Genomic DNA, 13,619 nt, shown 5'->3' on the forward strand with positions numbered 1-13,619 from the left:
AACATAAAATCCAGCTAACCTCACTGATCTGCTTAGAATTGATCTTAGCCAGGACAACTGGCAGTGGATCAACAATGCTGGTGAACTTCAATGCGTCTGGCCGCTGACGGTATAATCTCTCATTCAGGAGCTCCTGGGCTTTCTTCACTCTATCCACATCCACAGAGCCATCTGGCATCCAGCCAATGCCTCTCAGCCATTCCAGGTCTGACTTGTACACATTCTACAAACAAACACATTAATAGTATAATTACAGAAAAAATTTCAGATACAAAAACTAATCTGTCCCCTATGCATCCAACAAATAGAGCTGAATTAGGATGACATCCCCATCACCATACTTTTTTGGGCAACTGGTAAATTTGAATAAAGTTTTGCAATTCCAATTATCACCCCAACATTCAAATATGCGTACTTTACCCACAATTGAACTTGGGCTCCCCCAGATAGACTGGAATATTAGAATCTGGGCTTCTCCAAATTCTAGAGTGCTCTCAACTCTAGAGAAGCATCCATAGCTTTACAAGCATTCACCATTAATCCATTTGCACATGCGATTACTAATTGGCAAGTGTAATCATGGGAAATGCATGCACAAATTAAGCTCAAAATTTCAAAAGCACTTTGGCCTTAATCCTGTTAGTCATAACACTGTGTGGAACAACAGGGAACCTAAGCTTGTTGCATTTCAGTGCAAGTGGGAGCAAAGTCTGTGATTGGGAGTGAGCAAAGTTAAGCACTAGGAATAGACCTCTGCACTAAGTGGAACTCTCAAGCTACTTGTGCACCTTCTGCCTCACTCTCAAAAGCACAAGGAAAAAATGGATCAGAATATGGGTAGAGAATGGGTGTGTTAAAGGAGACATCCATTATAAAATTCACTCTCAGGACTTACTCTTCCTAATAGTCAGGACTAATTTGGCAGCTATATATCAGTCCATTTTTTAATACAGAATAGGGTTTCCCCAGAGTTCTCACTCTTGCAGTTACACATAAAACACTCTGCACTTGCAGTGTTTGGGGAAAAAAGCCTTTTGCATACACATTTGCACTCCTAACTTGCCAGGAAATCATGTAGAGCAGGTCAGGAATTTTCAATCAGAATGACTTTCTGATGGAAAATGCTCTTTTCACATACTCAAATATTTCTGGGGGGAAATCTAAATTTTGCTGGAAAATGACAGCTCCTTGGGTCTCTGCCTAGAAGGCTCTGGACAAATTCACTTTTTGCCTGGGGAGAGAAAGTGAAATTGACAAGAACCTACTAAGTAAGTCCAGCAAGCAGAAAAATTCTGTTTTGATTCTCTCCAAATGGTATTTTTCTTCAAATTCCTTCCTGTGAAAAATTTCACATTGAACTTTTCATCCTCATTTGGAGCAAAAAAAATTTGTTTGTAGGATCAGGTACATAATGGATACATTTTACTCTAAAATGTTTAAATAGATATTTGCACACACACGCATATAAAAGACTTATTTTGCATTTGTTTATTACTCACATCACTCTGCAACTCATAGGCCTTCTTAGCTTGAATCACATCATTCTGGTCTGGCAGACATGTCCACTGGTGTAGGTAATGGCGGTAATCAACATCACTGACCAGTTCCTGACATTTCTTGGCCTGCACAATTCCCAGCATGTCCACTGGGCTAGTGTATTTGGTCTTTGATATCTCAAAATATTTCTTGTACTCCCTGTCACTCTGGATCTTTGCTGCATGCATAGACCACATCATCTTGGGATCATCCTGGATGGTGCGGGCTCCCACATGGTGACCTCTCTGTTTCTCATATGCTTCTTTATATTTATACTATTAAACACAGAAACAGAGTTCAGTTATGTTTTACATATTCATGGAAAAGTGAATAATGGACCAGATCCTCAGATGCATAATTCAGTTTTGTTCTTACGTAAGAACATAAGAATGGCCTTACTGGGTCAGACCAAAGGTCTGTCCAGCCCAGTATCCTTTCTTCCAACAGTGGCCAATGCCAGGTGCCCCAGAGGGAGTGAACCTAACAGGTAATGATCAAGTGATCTCTCTCCTGCCATCCATCTCCATCCTCTGACAAACAGAGGCTAGGAACACCGTTCCTTACCCATCCTGGCTAATAGCCATTAATGGACTTAACCTCCATGAATTTATCTAGTTCTCTTTTAAACCATGTTATAGTCCTAGCCTTCACAACCTCCTCAGGCAAGGTGTTCCACAAGTTGACTGTGCACTAAGTGAAGAAGAACTTCTTTTTATTTGTTTTAAAACTGCTGCCAATTAATTTCATTCAGTGGCCCCTAGTTCACAACCTCCTCAGACAAGGAGTTCTACAGGTTGACTGCGTGAAGAAGAACTTCCTTTCATATGTTTTAAACCTGCTGCCCATTAATTTCATTTGGTGGCTGCTAGTTCTTATATTAACGTCAAAGCAGCTAGGCCAATTTATATCAGTTGAGAACATGGCCTACTTAACTTGAGCCAAATCTGATATAAAATGAATACAAATTACCACATAATTGTAAAGATAGCAAAATAATCTTCAGTGATCAGTACTTTTTACTGTCTCAGTTTAATAATAATATAAGAATAAAAATCATATCTTGTAGGCAAATATCTTGATTCAGAGGTTGAAATCCCTAATTTCCCCTCGCTCCCTGAATATTAGTAATATCATGTGATGTGTTAATATTTTATAATATATATTTCTAGGTTGGTTTGTTTAATGTCAATAGTTTTAATGTTACTCTCTCTTCAGTGTGATGTTGGATATTTTTCTGCACTTATCTGTTTCTATGGTGTTTATTTTTTAAACCAGAATTTGATATACTTTTATTTTTTAATGATTTATTATTCTATTCCTATGTTTTGTCACTTAAAAGAATGCATATTTTAATTATTTCACAAGTTTACTAAAAACAAAATGAGAAAAACCCTTAATATAAAGTTAAAATGATAGAGTAGCAGAAGAAGCACATACATCACTAGCAATATCTCTTGATGCCTTTGCACTTCGAATTGGAATTGCATCAGCTCTTATATCATAATCCCTCATCTTGGATTCTTCCCAACCCTGTGTATAAAGTTTCTACAGAGAGGAAGACAAAATATTTGAGATGAAAATACAATATTATACAAATTGTTTCTTATAGAGAAAATGAAACCATACATTCAAATAGGTTCTTTAAAAGTGAAATGAATGCTTACTTAATTTTTGATTTTGTATTTGTTTGATATGTTTTTTTAAATAGATTTACCTGGCTAACATTAGCTGAATTGGCTTTTGCAAGCATAATGGCTGGAGTGTCTGGCATGACGTGAATTGTGGTTTTGTCAGCATTCCAGGCTTCTGTGTATAAACGCTGTGGAAGGGGGGAAAACAATTTAAAAAAAGATTTTAATGAAACATTTAAATAAACACAGTTTTTGCAAGTGGAAGGATTTCATACTTTAAATCTACAGTGTTTTCAAAGAAAAACTAAATTGGGCTTATAGGTGAATTTACTCCCATGTGTCTAGATATCAAATAATTTTATCTGCCAGTTTTTATAGCCTAAGTATGGCTGTACAATACATTTTGCACAATTAGCCTACAGCTCATCTAATGTCCATTCAAGCCAACGGAAAGACTCCCATTGATTATGGTGAGATTTTGTTCAGGTCCCTGATAAATACAATTGTGGAGCTTGGGCTGACACTCAAAGAAAGCTAAAGATACATAATAGATACGCATTGCCCGCTGTGCCCAAAGAATTCTGCACACCTTGAGAAAAATACAGTAAAATGGAGAACAACAATTAGCAAAAGTCTACAAAACCAAAGCCTTGAACCAGAACATAGCATATATATAGCCAACCTCTGAACACATACCTACAAAACTAAGACCCACCCATTGAAAATACCCTAATGCATCACTAGGGACAGTCTGAGCAAATCTTTAATACTCTTGATACTTTGTGATCTCTAATTGCAAAACCCAACTAGGTGACTTCCTTCTTCTCATTATGCCCCAACCTGCTCTGCCATCTTAATTGGCTGATTCAGTATTGCTGGGAGGCTCTAGTGGGAGAAGGGTATCCAGGACTCTCTGGGATATATATTTTAGGGAGAAGGAGGAAGAGATAATTTTTGATTCATAGATTCATAGATTCATAGATACTAAGGTCAGAAGGGACCATTCTGATCATCTAGTCTGACCTCCTGCACAGCGCAGGCCACAGAATCTCACCCACCCACTCCTATGAAAAACCTCACCCATGTCTGAGCTATTGAAGTCCTTAAATCATGGTTCAAAGACTTCAAGGAGCAGAGAAGCCTCCCTCAAGTCAACCATGCCCCATGCTATAGAGGAAGGCAAAAAACCTCCAGGGCCTCTCCAATCTGCCCTGGAGGAAAATTCCTTCCCAACCCCAAATATGGCAATCAGCTAAACCCTGAGCATATGGGCAAGATTCACCAGCCAGATACCCAGGAAAGAATTTTCTATAGTAACTCAGATCCCATCCATCTAATATCCCATCTCAGGGGATTTGGCCTATTTACCCTGAATATTTAAAGATCAATTACTTACCATTATCCCATCATACCATCTCCTCCATAAACTTATCGAGTAGAATCTTAAAACCAGATAGATCTTTTGCCCCCACTGCTTCCCTTGAAAGGCTATTCCAAAACTTCACTCCTCTGATGGTTAAAAATCTTCGTCTGATTTCAAGTCTAAACTTCCTGGTGGCCAGTTTATACCCATTTGTTCTTGTGTCCACATTGGTGCTGAGCTTAAATAATTCCTCTCCCTCTCCTATATTTATCCCTCTGATATATTTATAGAGAGCAATCATATCTCCCCTCAACCTTCTTTTAGTTATGCTAAACAAGCCAAGCTCCTTAAGTCTCCTTTCATAAGACAAGTTTTCCATTCCTCGGATCATCCTAGTAGCCCTTCTCTGTACCTGCTCCAGTTTGAATTCATCCTTTTTAAACATGGGAGACCAGAACTGCACACAGTATTCTAGGTGAGGTCTCACCAGTGCCTTGTATAACGGTACTAAAACCTCCTTATATCATGCATTCCTACAACTACAATACCCACCTGCTGAAGTGAAGAAACAGATTGACAGAGCCAGAAGAGTACCCAGAAGTCACCTAGTACAGGACAGGCCCAACAAAGAAAACAACAGAACGCCACTAGCCATCACCTTCAGCCCCCAACTAAAACCTCTCCAACGCATCATCAAGGATCTACAACCTATCCTGAAGGACGAGCCATCACTCTCACAGATCTTGGGAGACAGACCAGTCCTTGCTTACAGACAGCCCGCCAATCTGAAGCAAATACTCACCAGCAACCACACACCACACAACAGAACCACTAACCCAGGAACCTATCCTTGCAACAAAGCCCGTTGCCAACTCTGTCCACATATCTATTCAGGGGATACCATCATAGGGCCTAATCACATCAGCCACACTATCAGAGGCTCGTTCACCTGCGCATCTACCAATGTGATATATGCCATCATGTGCCAGCAATGCCCCTCTGCCATGTACATTGGCCAAACTGGACAGTCTCTACGTAAAAGAATGAATGGACACAAATCAGATGTCAAGAATTATAACATTCAAAAACCAGTTGGAGAACACTTCAATCTCTCTGGTCACTCGATCACAGACCTAAGAGTGGCTATACTTCAACAAAAAAGCTTCAAAAACAGACTCCAACGAGAGACTGCTGAATTGGAATTAATTTGCAAACTGGATACAATTAACTTAGGCTTGAATAGAGACTGGGAATGGATGAGTCATTACACAAAGTAAAACTATTTCCCCATGGTATTTCTCCCTCCCACCCCACCCCCCACTGTTCCTCTGATATTCTTCTTAACTGCTGGAATTAGCCTACCTTGCTTGTCACCATGAAAGGTTTTCCTCCTTTCCCCCCCCTGCTGCTGGTGATGGCTTATCTTAAGTGATCACTCTCCTTACAGTGTGTATGATAAACCCATTGTTTCATGTTCTCTGTGTGTGTGTATATAAATCTCTCCTCTGTTTTTTTCCACCAAATGCATCCGATGAAGTGAGCTGTAGCTCACGAAAGCTTATGGTCTAATAAATTTGTTAGTCTCTAAGGTGCCACAAGTACTCCTTTTCTTTTTGCGAATACAGACTAACACGGCTGCTACTCTGAAACCTACTGGAATGTTAGTTACCCTACTCAGGCTACTATAAATCGGAGACAGCCTTATTCCCTAGGGGACACAAGCTCTTGCCTCTGAGCTCTCAGTTGTCATACAGGAGCTGATGCTCCAGTCTGCACCATGCAGCTCAATACCATACATAACAGATTTCTCCCTATTCTATACAGGTCCGTACACCATGCTCATCACAGTAGTAGCTGAGTGCCTTCCAGTAATGCATTCAGCAATGTATTGCTTAGCATTGCACCTTGTCCCAGATGGGTGTGCCCCATGTCCCTTATTTGGGGACACTACATCTGCACATTTTGCAGCATTGTCTGAAATGGTTCTGCAATGTGCAAGCAGCCTCAGCCTTGCTTAATAGGTCACTTTCTATAAAGGAGTTCTGGCACACATTGAGCTGAGAGTTTTTAAAAATAAAAAACCCTCCACAGTGCAGCCAATCTGGTACTGGTGGGGAGAAGAAGGAATAGAAATTCACCAACAATTTTATTTCTGTTTTTAATCAACATTTGATTATGGTGCAATTTTTCTAACCAGCTCTATTAGGCAGCCTGGGGGCATTATTCTGGGGCCACATTTTTCTGACCAGCTCTCTTAGCCAGTGCAGTTGGGGTAAAGTGCTCAAATCCCAGTGCAGAAGCCTTGCACACAGTACTAGGCACCACTTAACCCCCAGATTAAGACTATAACACATGGAGCATAAGGTGTGTAGAGTGTCACATGTGGAACCAAGGCTCTGGAGTGAACATCCTCCTCTGTGAGAAACAACACTTCATCAGCAGGCCTCTGTGTTCTGTATTAATTGCAATTTCCAAATGATTTAAAATATAGCTGCACACAGAATGTGTTAAACAAATCCAGTCTGGAGGAGAAAAAACAAAGATATCCTACATCTGAAAGAAAAGGGGCCAACCTTCTAACCAAGTAGAAAGGATCTAAAGGACTCTTGGTAACCACAGCTACCTAGCAGCAGCTGCTGTCTGACATTTTGCTTCTTTGGGAACACTTACCTCTTTCAACCGAAGTACATTGCCCATTCCATGAACTGACCCTCAGAGTCAGTAACACCTGTGAATTTTTCTGGGAGACTCACCTTGTTCATTGTCTCAGCATTTTGCTTTGCTAAAACCAACTCCAGTGAATCTGTCACACTGGTAAATTTGATTTGGTCTGGGGGCTGGCGATACTGCTTTTCACTCAGGATTTCTCCAGCTCTCTTAACCTTCTCAACATCTATGGAACCAATGGGGACCCAGCCTGTACCCTTCAGCCATTCCAGGTCTGATTTGTAAACAGCCTAAAATTTAATTAATGTTCAATCAGTCATTTGTAGGGAACAATCAAATGAATATAAGAATAAATGCAACTGATTTATACACTACTCACTTCAAGTAACATTATCTACTACTACAAAATGGTCATTTGATTCTGACTCTCATTTCTTCCAAGGTAGATAAAATAATTATTACACAGCACAATGAATGGGAAAATGGAAGAACTCCACAGACTTATTATTATTTGACAGATCAAAGATCAAGAAAACAGCAAGGATTTGGTGGCAAAGGATTGGTAACAGGATATGGAACATTTCACAAGCCAGTAGGGGCAGAAGCAGCCAAAGCAGGGACTACTGCACTGAGGAAGAAGGGGAGAAAATGGGGCCCAGCCGGGGCCACCCTTCCCCTGGACCCAGAACTGCACAGGGGAGACACCCCTCCATTCTGGGGGCACTAGAAACCAGATGGTGCCTCCCTCAACTTCCACTTCATTCCCCACATCAGGGAGCTGCAGAGAGGCAACAGACAGAGATTCCAGCTGGTAGGGGCTGAAGCAGCCAAAGCAGGGATCTTTGGACTTCTGGAAATTTGGAAAACTTTCCACTGTTTTGACTAGACTTTCTCTGGCCTTTGTTGATTGGCTGTTTGCGCCAACCCTCTCCTTCTACCGCCCAGTCTCTTCACCTGAGCTTCATTCTGTTCCTACTCCCTCTTACCATCTTCTCACCTGCCCTATCCCGCTGAGCATTTCCCCTTTCCTGTTCTTTTGATTTAGCTGATTCCCTCCTCAGTAACCCTTACCCCCACAAAAAATCATGGAATTAACATGACATTTGCCGCCATCTCATTGTTTACTCATCTCTGCTTGTGTGTTCTACCCCTTCCCCTACACTGTGTCTGTCTCGTCTGTTTAGATTGCAAGCTCTTCAGGTCAGGAACGTCTGCTACTCTCTGTTGGTACAGTACCTAGCACAACAGGGCTCCACTCTTGGTTGGCTCTTAGGCACTACCATAGTAAGGATGTTAAATGGACATCTGTGTGCAGTAGGGTGACCAGATGTCCCGATTTTATAGGAACAGTCCTGATATTTGGGGCTTTTTCTTATATAAGCTCCTATTATCACTCACCCCCTGTCCCGATTTTTCACACTTGCTATATGGTCACCCTAGTGTGCAGGCATGTCAGGGTAAAATTGGGCCTGTTGCATGTATTACACATGTTGTGCACTCACATCACTCTGTAGCTCATAGGCCTTCTTAGCTTGGATCACATCATTCTGGTCTGGCAGACATGTCCACTGGTGTAGGTAATGGCGGTAATCAACATCACTGACCAGTTCCTGACATTTCTTGGCCTGCACAATTCCCAGCATGTCCACTGGGCTAGTGTATTTGGTCTTTGATTTCTCAAAATATTTCTTATACTCCCTGTCACTCTGGATCTTTGCTGCATGAATAGACCACATCATCTTGGGATCATCCTGGATGGTGCGGGCTCCCACATGGTGGCCAAGCTGCTTGCGATACCCTTCTTTGTATTTGTACTAAAATAAAATATATTTATATTCACTGTGACAGTTTTCAATTCAGAAATGATGTACCCCACTTAACTAGAACATGCATACCCTCAGACTGGAAAACAATGTGTTACACTTTCTTTAATGTGCTATTTTATTCATTTCATTCAGAAGAAGAGAAAAATAAGTTAAGGTATTCTATCTGGCTATCTCCATAAACATATTACTACTAAATTTGCATACCTTATCCCTTACAACCATGTACTTAATATCTTGTTTGTGGTCCGACATCCTTTTAATTTTTTAGGATGTATGATAAAATTCTTAAGGAAAGAACACAAAGTCTGCTGACAAATTAACATCAACTGGCACATTTATCTTCTATTTAATTAGTAATGCCAAGGACAAAACCAGCCTGGAGAATGAACTACCTTCTAACCCCTATTGGTGTTGCCCTAGGTGAGCAGTGAGGCACACTGGCAGAGTAGTGAAAGGGAGACTTTATTGTCATTGCTTATGCCATATCTGTTCCATGGATGACTTCAGTCACATGGGCTTTCAATACAACAACTTTTCATCAGCACTAAAATCTTTTCATGGCAGAAAAAGGGGATTGTTTAGGACTGTTAATATTATTTATTATTTTCTCTGAAGCATTAATTCTTCTCTCAAAAAGTAGTAAATAGGTACCTTATATAATCTCACTTTGTGCCTGATCCAACACCCACTGTACTCAATGGAAATACTTCAATGGGCATAGGACTAGGCTTTATATTATTTATTTTATCACTGCAATGTATTTGTCTAAGGCATCCATCACTGTAGATCTTGATATGGTCCTTTATTTTCAGATGCAAGAAGCATGCACTATAATTATTGGATAGTAATAGAATCTATTGTACAATTTAAAAGCATTTACATAGAAAAATTAGAGAGCACAAATTCTGAACTCTTTTCCATAAGAAACATGTCCCTGTAGATATAACAAAAAAGGTTACTTACTTCACTGGCAATATTTCTGGATGCCTTGGCAGCCTGGATTGGAATGGCATCAACACGTAAGTCATAACCTCTCTTTTTCAATTCCTCCAAGGCTAATTTGTACAATTTCTATGAGAAAGGAAACCATTTATATTTTTATCTCATTAACCAGGCACTTTATGCACCTCCCTTGTAGTTAAGCATGTTACACTTGTATATAACAAAATCCATTAAGTCACTAGAAAACATGATTAATGTTCAAAATGGGTAAACCTGATTTAAATATGACCAATAGCTACCTGCCCTAGGTAGTAGGAAAATGCACACTTCCAACATTTTATTGTATAAATCTGGCAGCAGTAAGGGAGTGGAAAGCAGGGATGGTGGGAATCTACCTGAAGACCAAGAAATGGGGTGAAAGGTGTTCCAAAATGTGAAGTTTTTCACTGTTGAAAATTCACATTATTTCCTGAAAATTTTTTTTCACAAGGACACTGGCAAAATGAAAGAGGTTAGTTTCCCAGTGTGCTATTTACATATGTCAAGGGTTTACCACCGGATAAGCTCCTAGTTTAATGCTGATACTACTTTTGAAAATGAAAAGTCAGACACCAAGAAGATAATTTAAATTATAGCAAAAATCTGTCTTAACTAACATTACTGGCCACTATACAGATGAGCAGCATTATCATATTCATTGAAAAGCCAGAGATAACAAAACTGTACTCTCCAGAGCTCATTATTTCATCCTTTCAGCTTTTTACTTTTACCCACCTCACTGCAGTTTATTTGGTTGAGTTTTGCTAACATGATATCTGGAGTGTCAGGCATGACATGAATTGTAGTTTTGTCTTTGTCCCATGCTTCAGTGTATAAGCGCTAAGAATGAAGACAGGAAGAGACTATTGTTATTATTTCTGAATAGAAATGAAAGGTAATTCAGTAATAACCTACAGTAACTATCTATCAAAACTTGCCATTATTACTCTGGCAAAACTCCTATTATATGCAAAGGGAATTTATCTGAGGAGCGTGGCGCATATTTGGCTCCACATTTAGAAATTGATTACATCAGTTTACAATAATAAAAAGGCTGAGGCAGCTATTGCAGCTGACTACACACATATACCCAAGAAAATGTGCACTGTGATATCCCGAATAATCTTAGTAACTTGATTCTTGCTTTACATGTCCTCATTTGTGCTTGATAAGATGTGTCCTACATACTGCTTTGCAAACATACTGTTTTATCTCAGGACATCAACATTACTTTGAATAATGTAGGAGTCGGCAGCGTGTCCGTACAAAGACACAAAGTGTCTGTGGTAAAAATGTTGAGGTCCGTGGTAATATTTCAAGAAACATTGAATGACTGAATGATATAACCCCTCCCCCCCACCAATGTTTGTCACTATGTACAGTAATTTTGTCAAGTGTCCATCGTGCAACATAGTGGTGCTGACCCCTAAGTATTCCTAATTTTCTGTCTTTAATCATGAGTAGCACAGCACAGATGTGTTACTTATCAAATCATTACTCACCTTATTCATTGTCTCTGCATTATTCTTGGCCAAGACCATTTCTAGAGAATCTGTCACACTAGTAAATTTGAATGTGTCAGGACGCTGACGGTATATTTTATCACTTAAGATCTCTCCAGCTTTCTTGGCTTTTTCAACATCCAGGGAACCAACTGGAACCCAACCAATGCCTCTCAGCCATTGGAGATCTGACTTGTAGTAATTCTGTTAACAAAATAAATACAAAAGAAATTTCTTAGTTCACCTTTCCAGATTATCATCCCAGTACATTTTATCTAAATTTTATAAATACTGGACAACTAGCTAGCTCTGAGTAAAACATACAGCAAATGAAAAGGGAAAACAAAATAAAAGCTATAATATAGTAAAACCTAGATTTGAACTAGAATTCAGGGGTGAAATACTGGTCCACTGAAGTAAATGGCAAAACTACCATTTCATCCAAAGAATGCATCATTGAAAAGCAATACCATACAGAAAAGCCATCTTTAGAACTCATCTCAAGTCTTTCTTTCTCAGTTTGACCTCCAAGACCCAAACAATGCTATCTAGCTACTCTAGTTGATTTTTATCAATATCCTTTTTGTACATCTATGCTTTCATCTTTTTACATACACCCCTCCTGGTCCCTGCTCTCCACTCCAGCTACATTCCAGAATACGCTTTTTGGCTCCAGACATTGTACCTTCCTCAATGCCACCCTTGCACAACCTGCCATTTACTACATATCATGCATATTTCTTTGACTCAGGCTCCTCTCCAGTTACAACATGGTTATTCTGACATTGCTTATTGTGGTTCACAATTTTAGCCCTAGTGATAGTAATGAAATGCATGGAGCTTGGCAATGTTGCTTTGCAAGAATCTGTATAAACATTTCCTTTGATATATTGATCCATATAGGTGCATTTTTACCTATTCCTCATTTCAGTTCAAGTTCCAGGTTCAAATAAAACCAAAATCTCAAAGTAGTGAATCTTAGTTAAAAATCACTGCATTTCACCTGGATTAAAACCATAAAGTAATTAACAATTTCTCATAATTTCAATCATAAATGAGGACAAATGTGCTTAAACGGGTCTTAAATTTGAACTAATTAAGGAGTCTTTTAATGGATTTAATCTGAGTTTCCATTTGTACAAAACTTGTAGTGTTTTATTGAGAACACTTGGCTCTGCTGTTATCAGTATGTGAAATCATTTTACAGTATCAAATACAATCATCTTCTGGAACTGAAACAGAAAAGGTACTTACATCACTCTGTAGGTCATAGGCCTTTCTAGCATGAATGACATCATTCTGATCTGGCAGACACGTCCACTGGTGAAGAGGATGTCTATAATCAATATCACTGACCAGTTCCTGACATTTCTTTGCCAGCACAATCCCCAGCATATCCACTGGACTATTATACTTGGTCTTCCATTTCTCAAAATCTTTCTTATACTCCCTGTCACTCTGGATTTTGGCAACATGCATAGACCATACCATCTTGGGATCATCCTGTACATTGCGGGCTCCTATGTGGTGGCCAAGTTGTTTGCGATACCCTTCTTTGTATTTGTACTGAAGGAAAAAGCAATATATGATGTTTCTTTAATTAATAATATTGTGACTATTAATTTTAAATAGTTCTCAAAAGAAACTCTCCAAAAATTATTTATAAATTATAGCTATCATGATGCTTTCAAGGTATTTTACCGCAGTGGTGTCATGGGTTTGCATTCTAGGCAACTGAATTGTGAATTAGAACTTTAAATGGGATAGACATTCTGGGATATAAAGAATTATTAAACTTTCTTTTTGTTATGTTAAAGAGAAATAATTGTGATATGCACGTACTATAGGTTTTTTTAACAATTAAAGATTTAATTAATGAAGTAGGTCTTTTTTTTGCCTAAAATTATGTACTACAACAGACCTTTATCGATGTCATGCATGTGAAGTTGAATCTCTTAGTATTTTAATTCGTAATTATTTTTATTTTCAATTTAAATGTTTAAATATATGCATCACAGCTTTACAACATATAAACCACATCTTCATTGTTTAATCAAACCTCCTGTTGCAGAATTTACATATGGAATTTACAGAATTCAAAGGTTCCTTGTAA

At 39.0% G+C, this 13,619-nt stretch overlaps 1 protein-coding gene across 1 annotated transcript in view; it reads right to left on the bottom strand.

The window, feature by feature from the left end:
- The window catches only part of NEB (nebulin), a 200,323-nt gene that overhangs the window by 89,188 nt on the left and 97,516 nt on the right, over positions 1 to 13,619 (bottom strand). Inside the window, exons 67-76 of the mRNA XM_038422666.2 lie at positions 12,761 to 13,072; positions 11,507 to 11,710; positions 10,740 to 10,844; positions 9,987 to 10,094; positions 8,700 to 9,011; positions 7,284 to 7,487; positions 3,251 to 3,355; positions 2,974 to 3,081; positions 1,500 to 1,811; positions 20 to 223 (exon numbers count right to left, since the gene is read on the bottom strand). Coding sequence (XP_038278594.2) covers positions 20 to 223; positions 1,500 to 1,811; positions 2,974 to 3,081; positions 3,251 to 3,355; positions 7,284 to 7,487; positions 8,700 to 9,011; positions 9,987 to 10,094; positions 10,740 to 10,844; positions 11,507 to 11,710; positions 12,761 to 13,072 — 1,974 coding nt within the window. The remainder of the gene's footprint in view (positions 1 to 19; positions 224 to 1,499; positions 1,812 to 2,973; positions 3,082 to 3,250; positions 3,356 to 7,283; positions 7,488 to 8,699; positions 9,012 to 9,986; positions 10,095 to 10,739; positions 10,845 to 11,506; positions 11,711 to 12,760; positions 13,073 to 13,619) is intronic.

The sequence above is a fragment of the Dermochelys coriacea genome, chromosome 11 (assembly GCF_009764565.3).
Source record: "Dermochelys coriacea isolate rDerCor1 chromosome 11, rDerCor1.pri.v4, whole genome shotgun sequence".
In the NCBI taxonomy this organism is placed as follows: Eukaryota; Metazoa; Chordata; order Testudines; family Dermochelyidae; genus Dermochelys; species Dermochelys coriacea.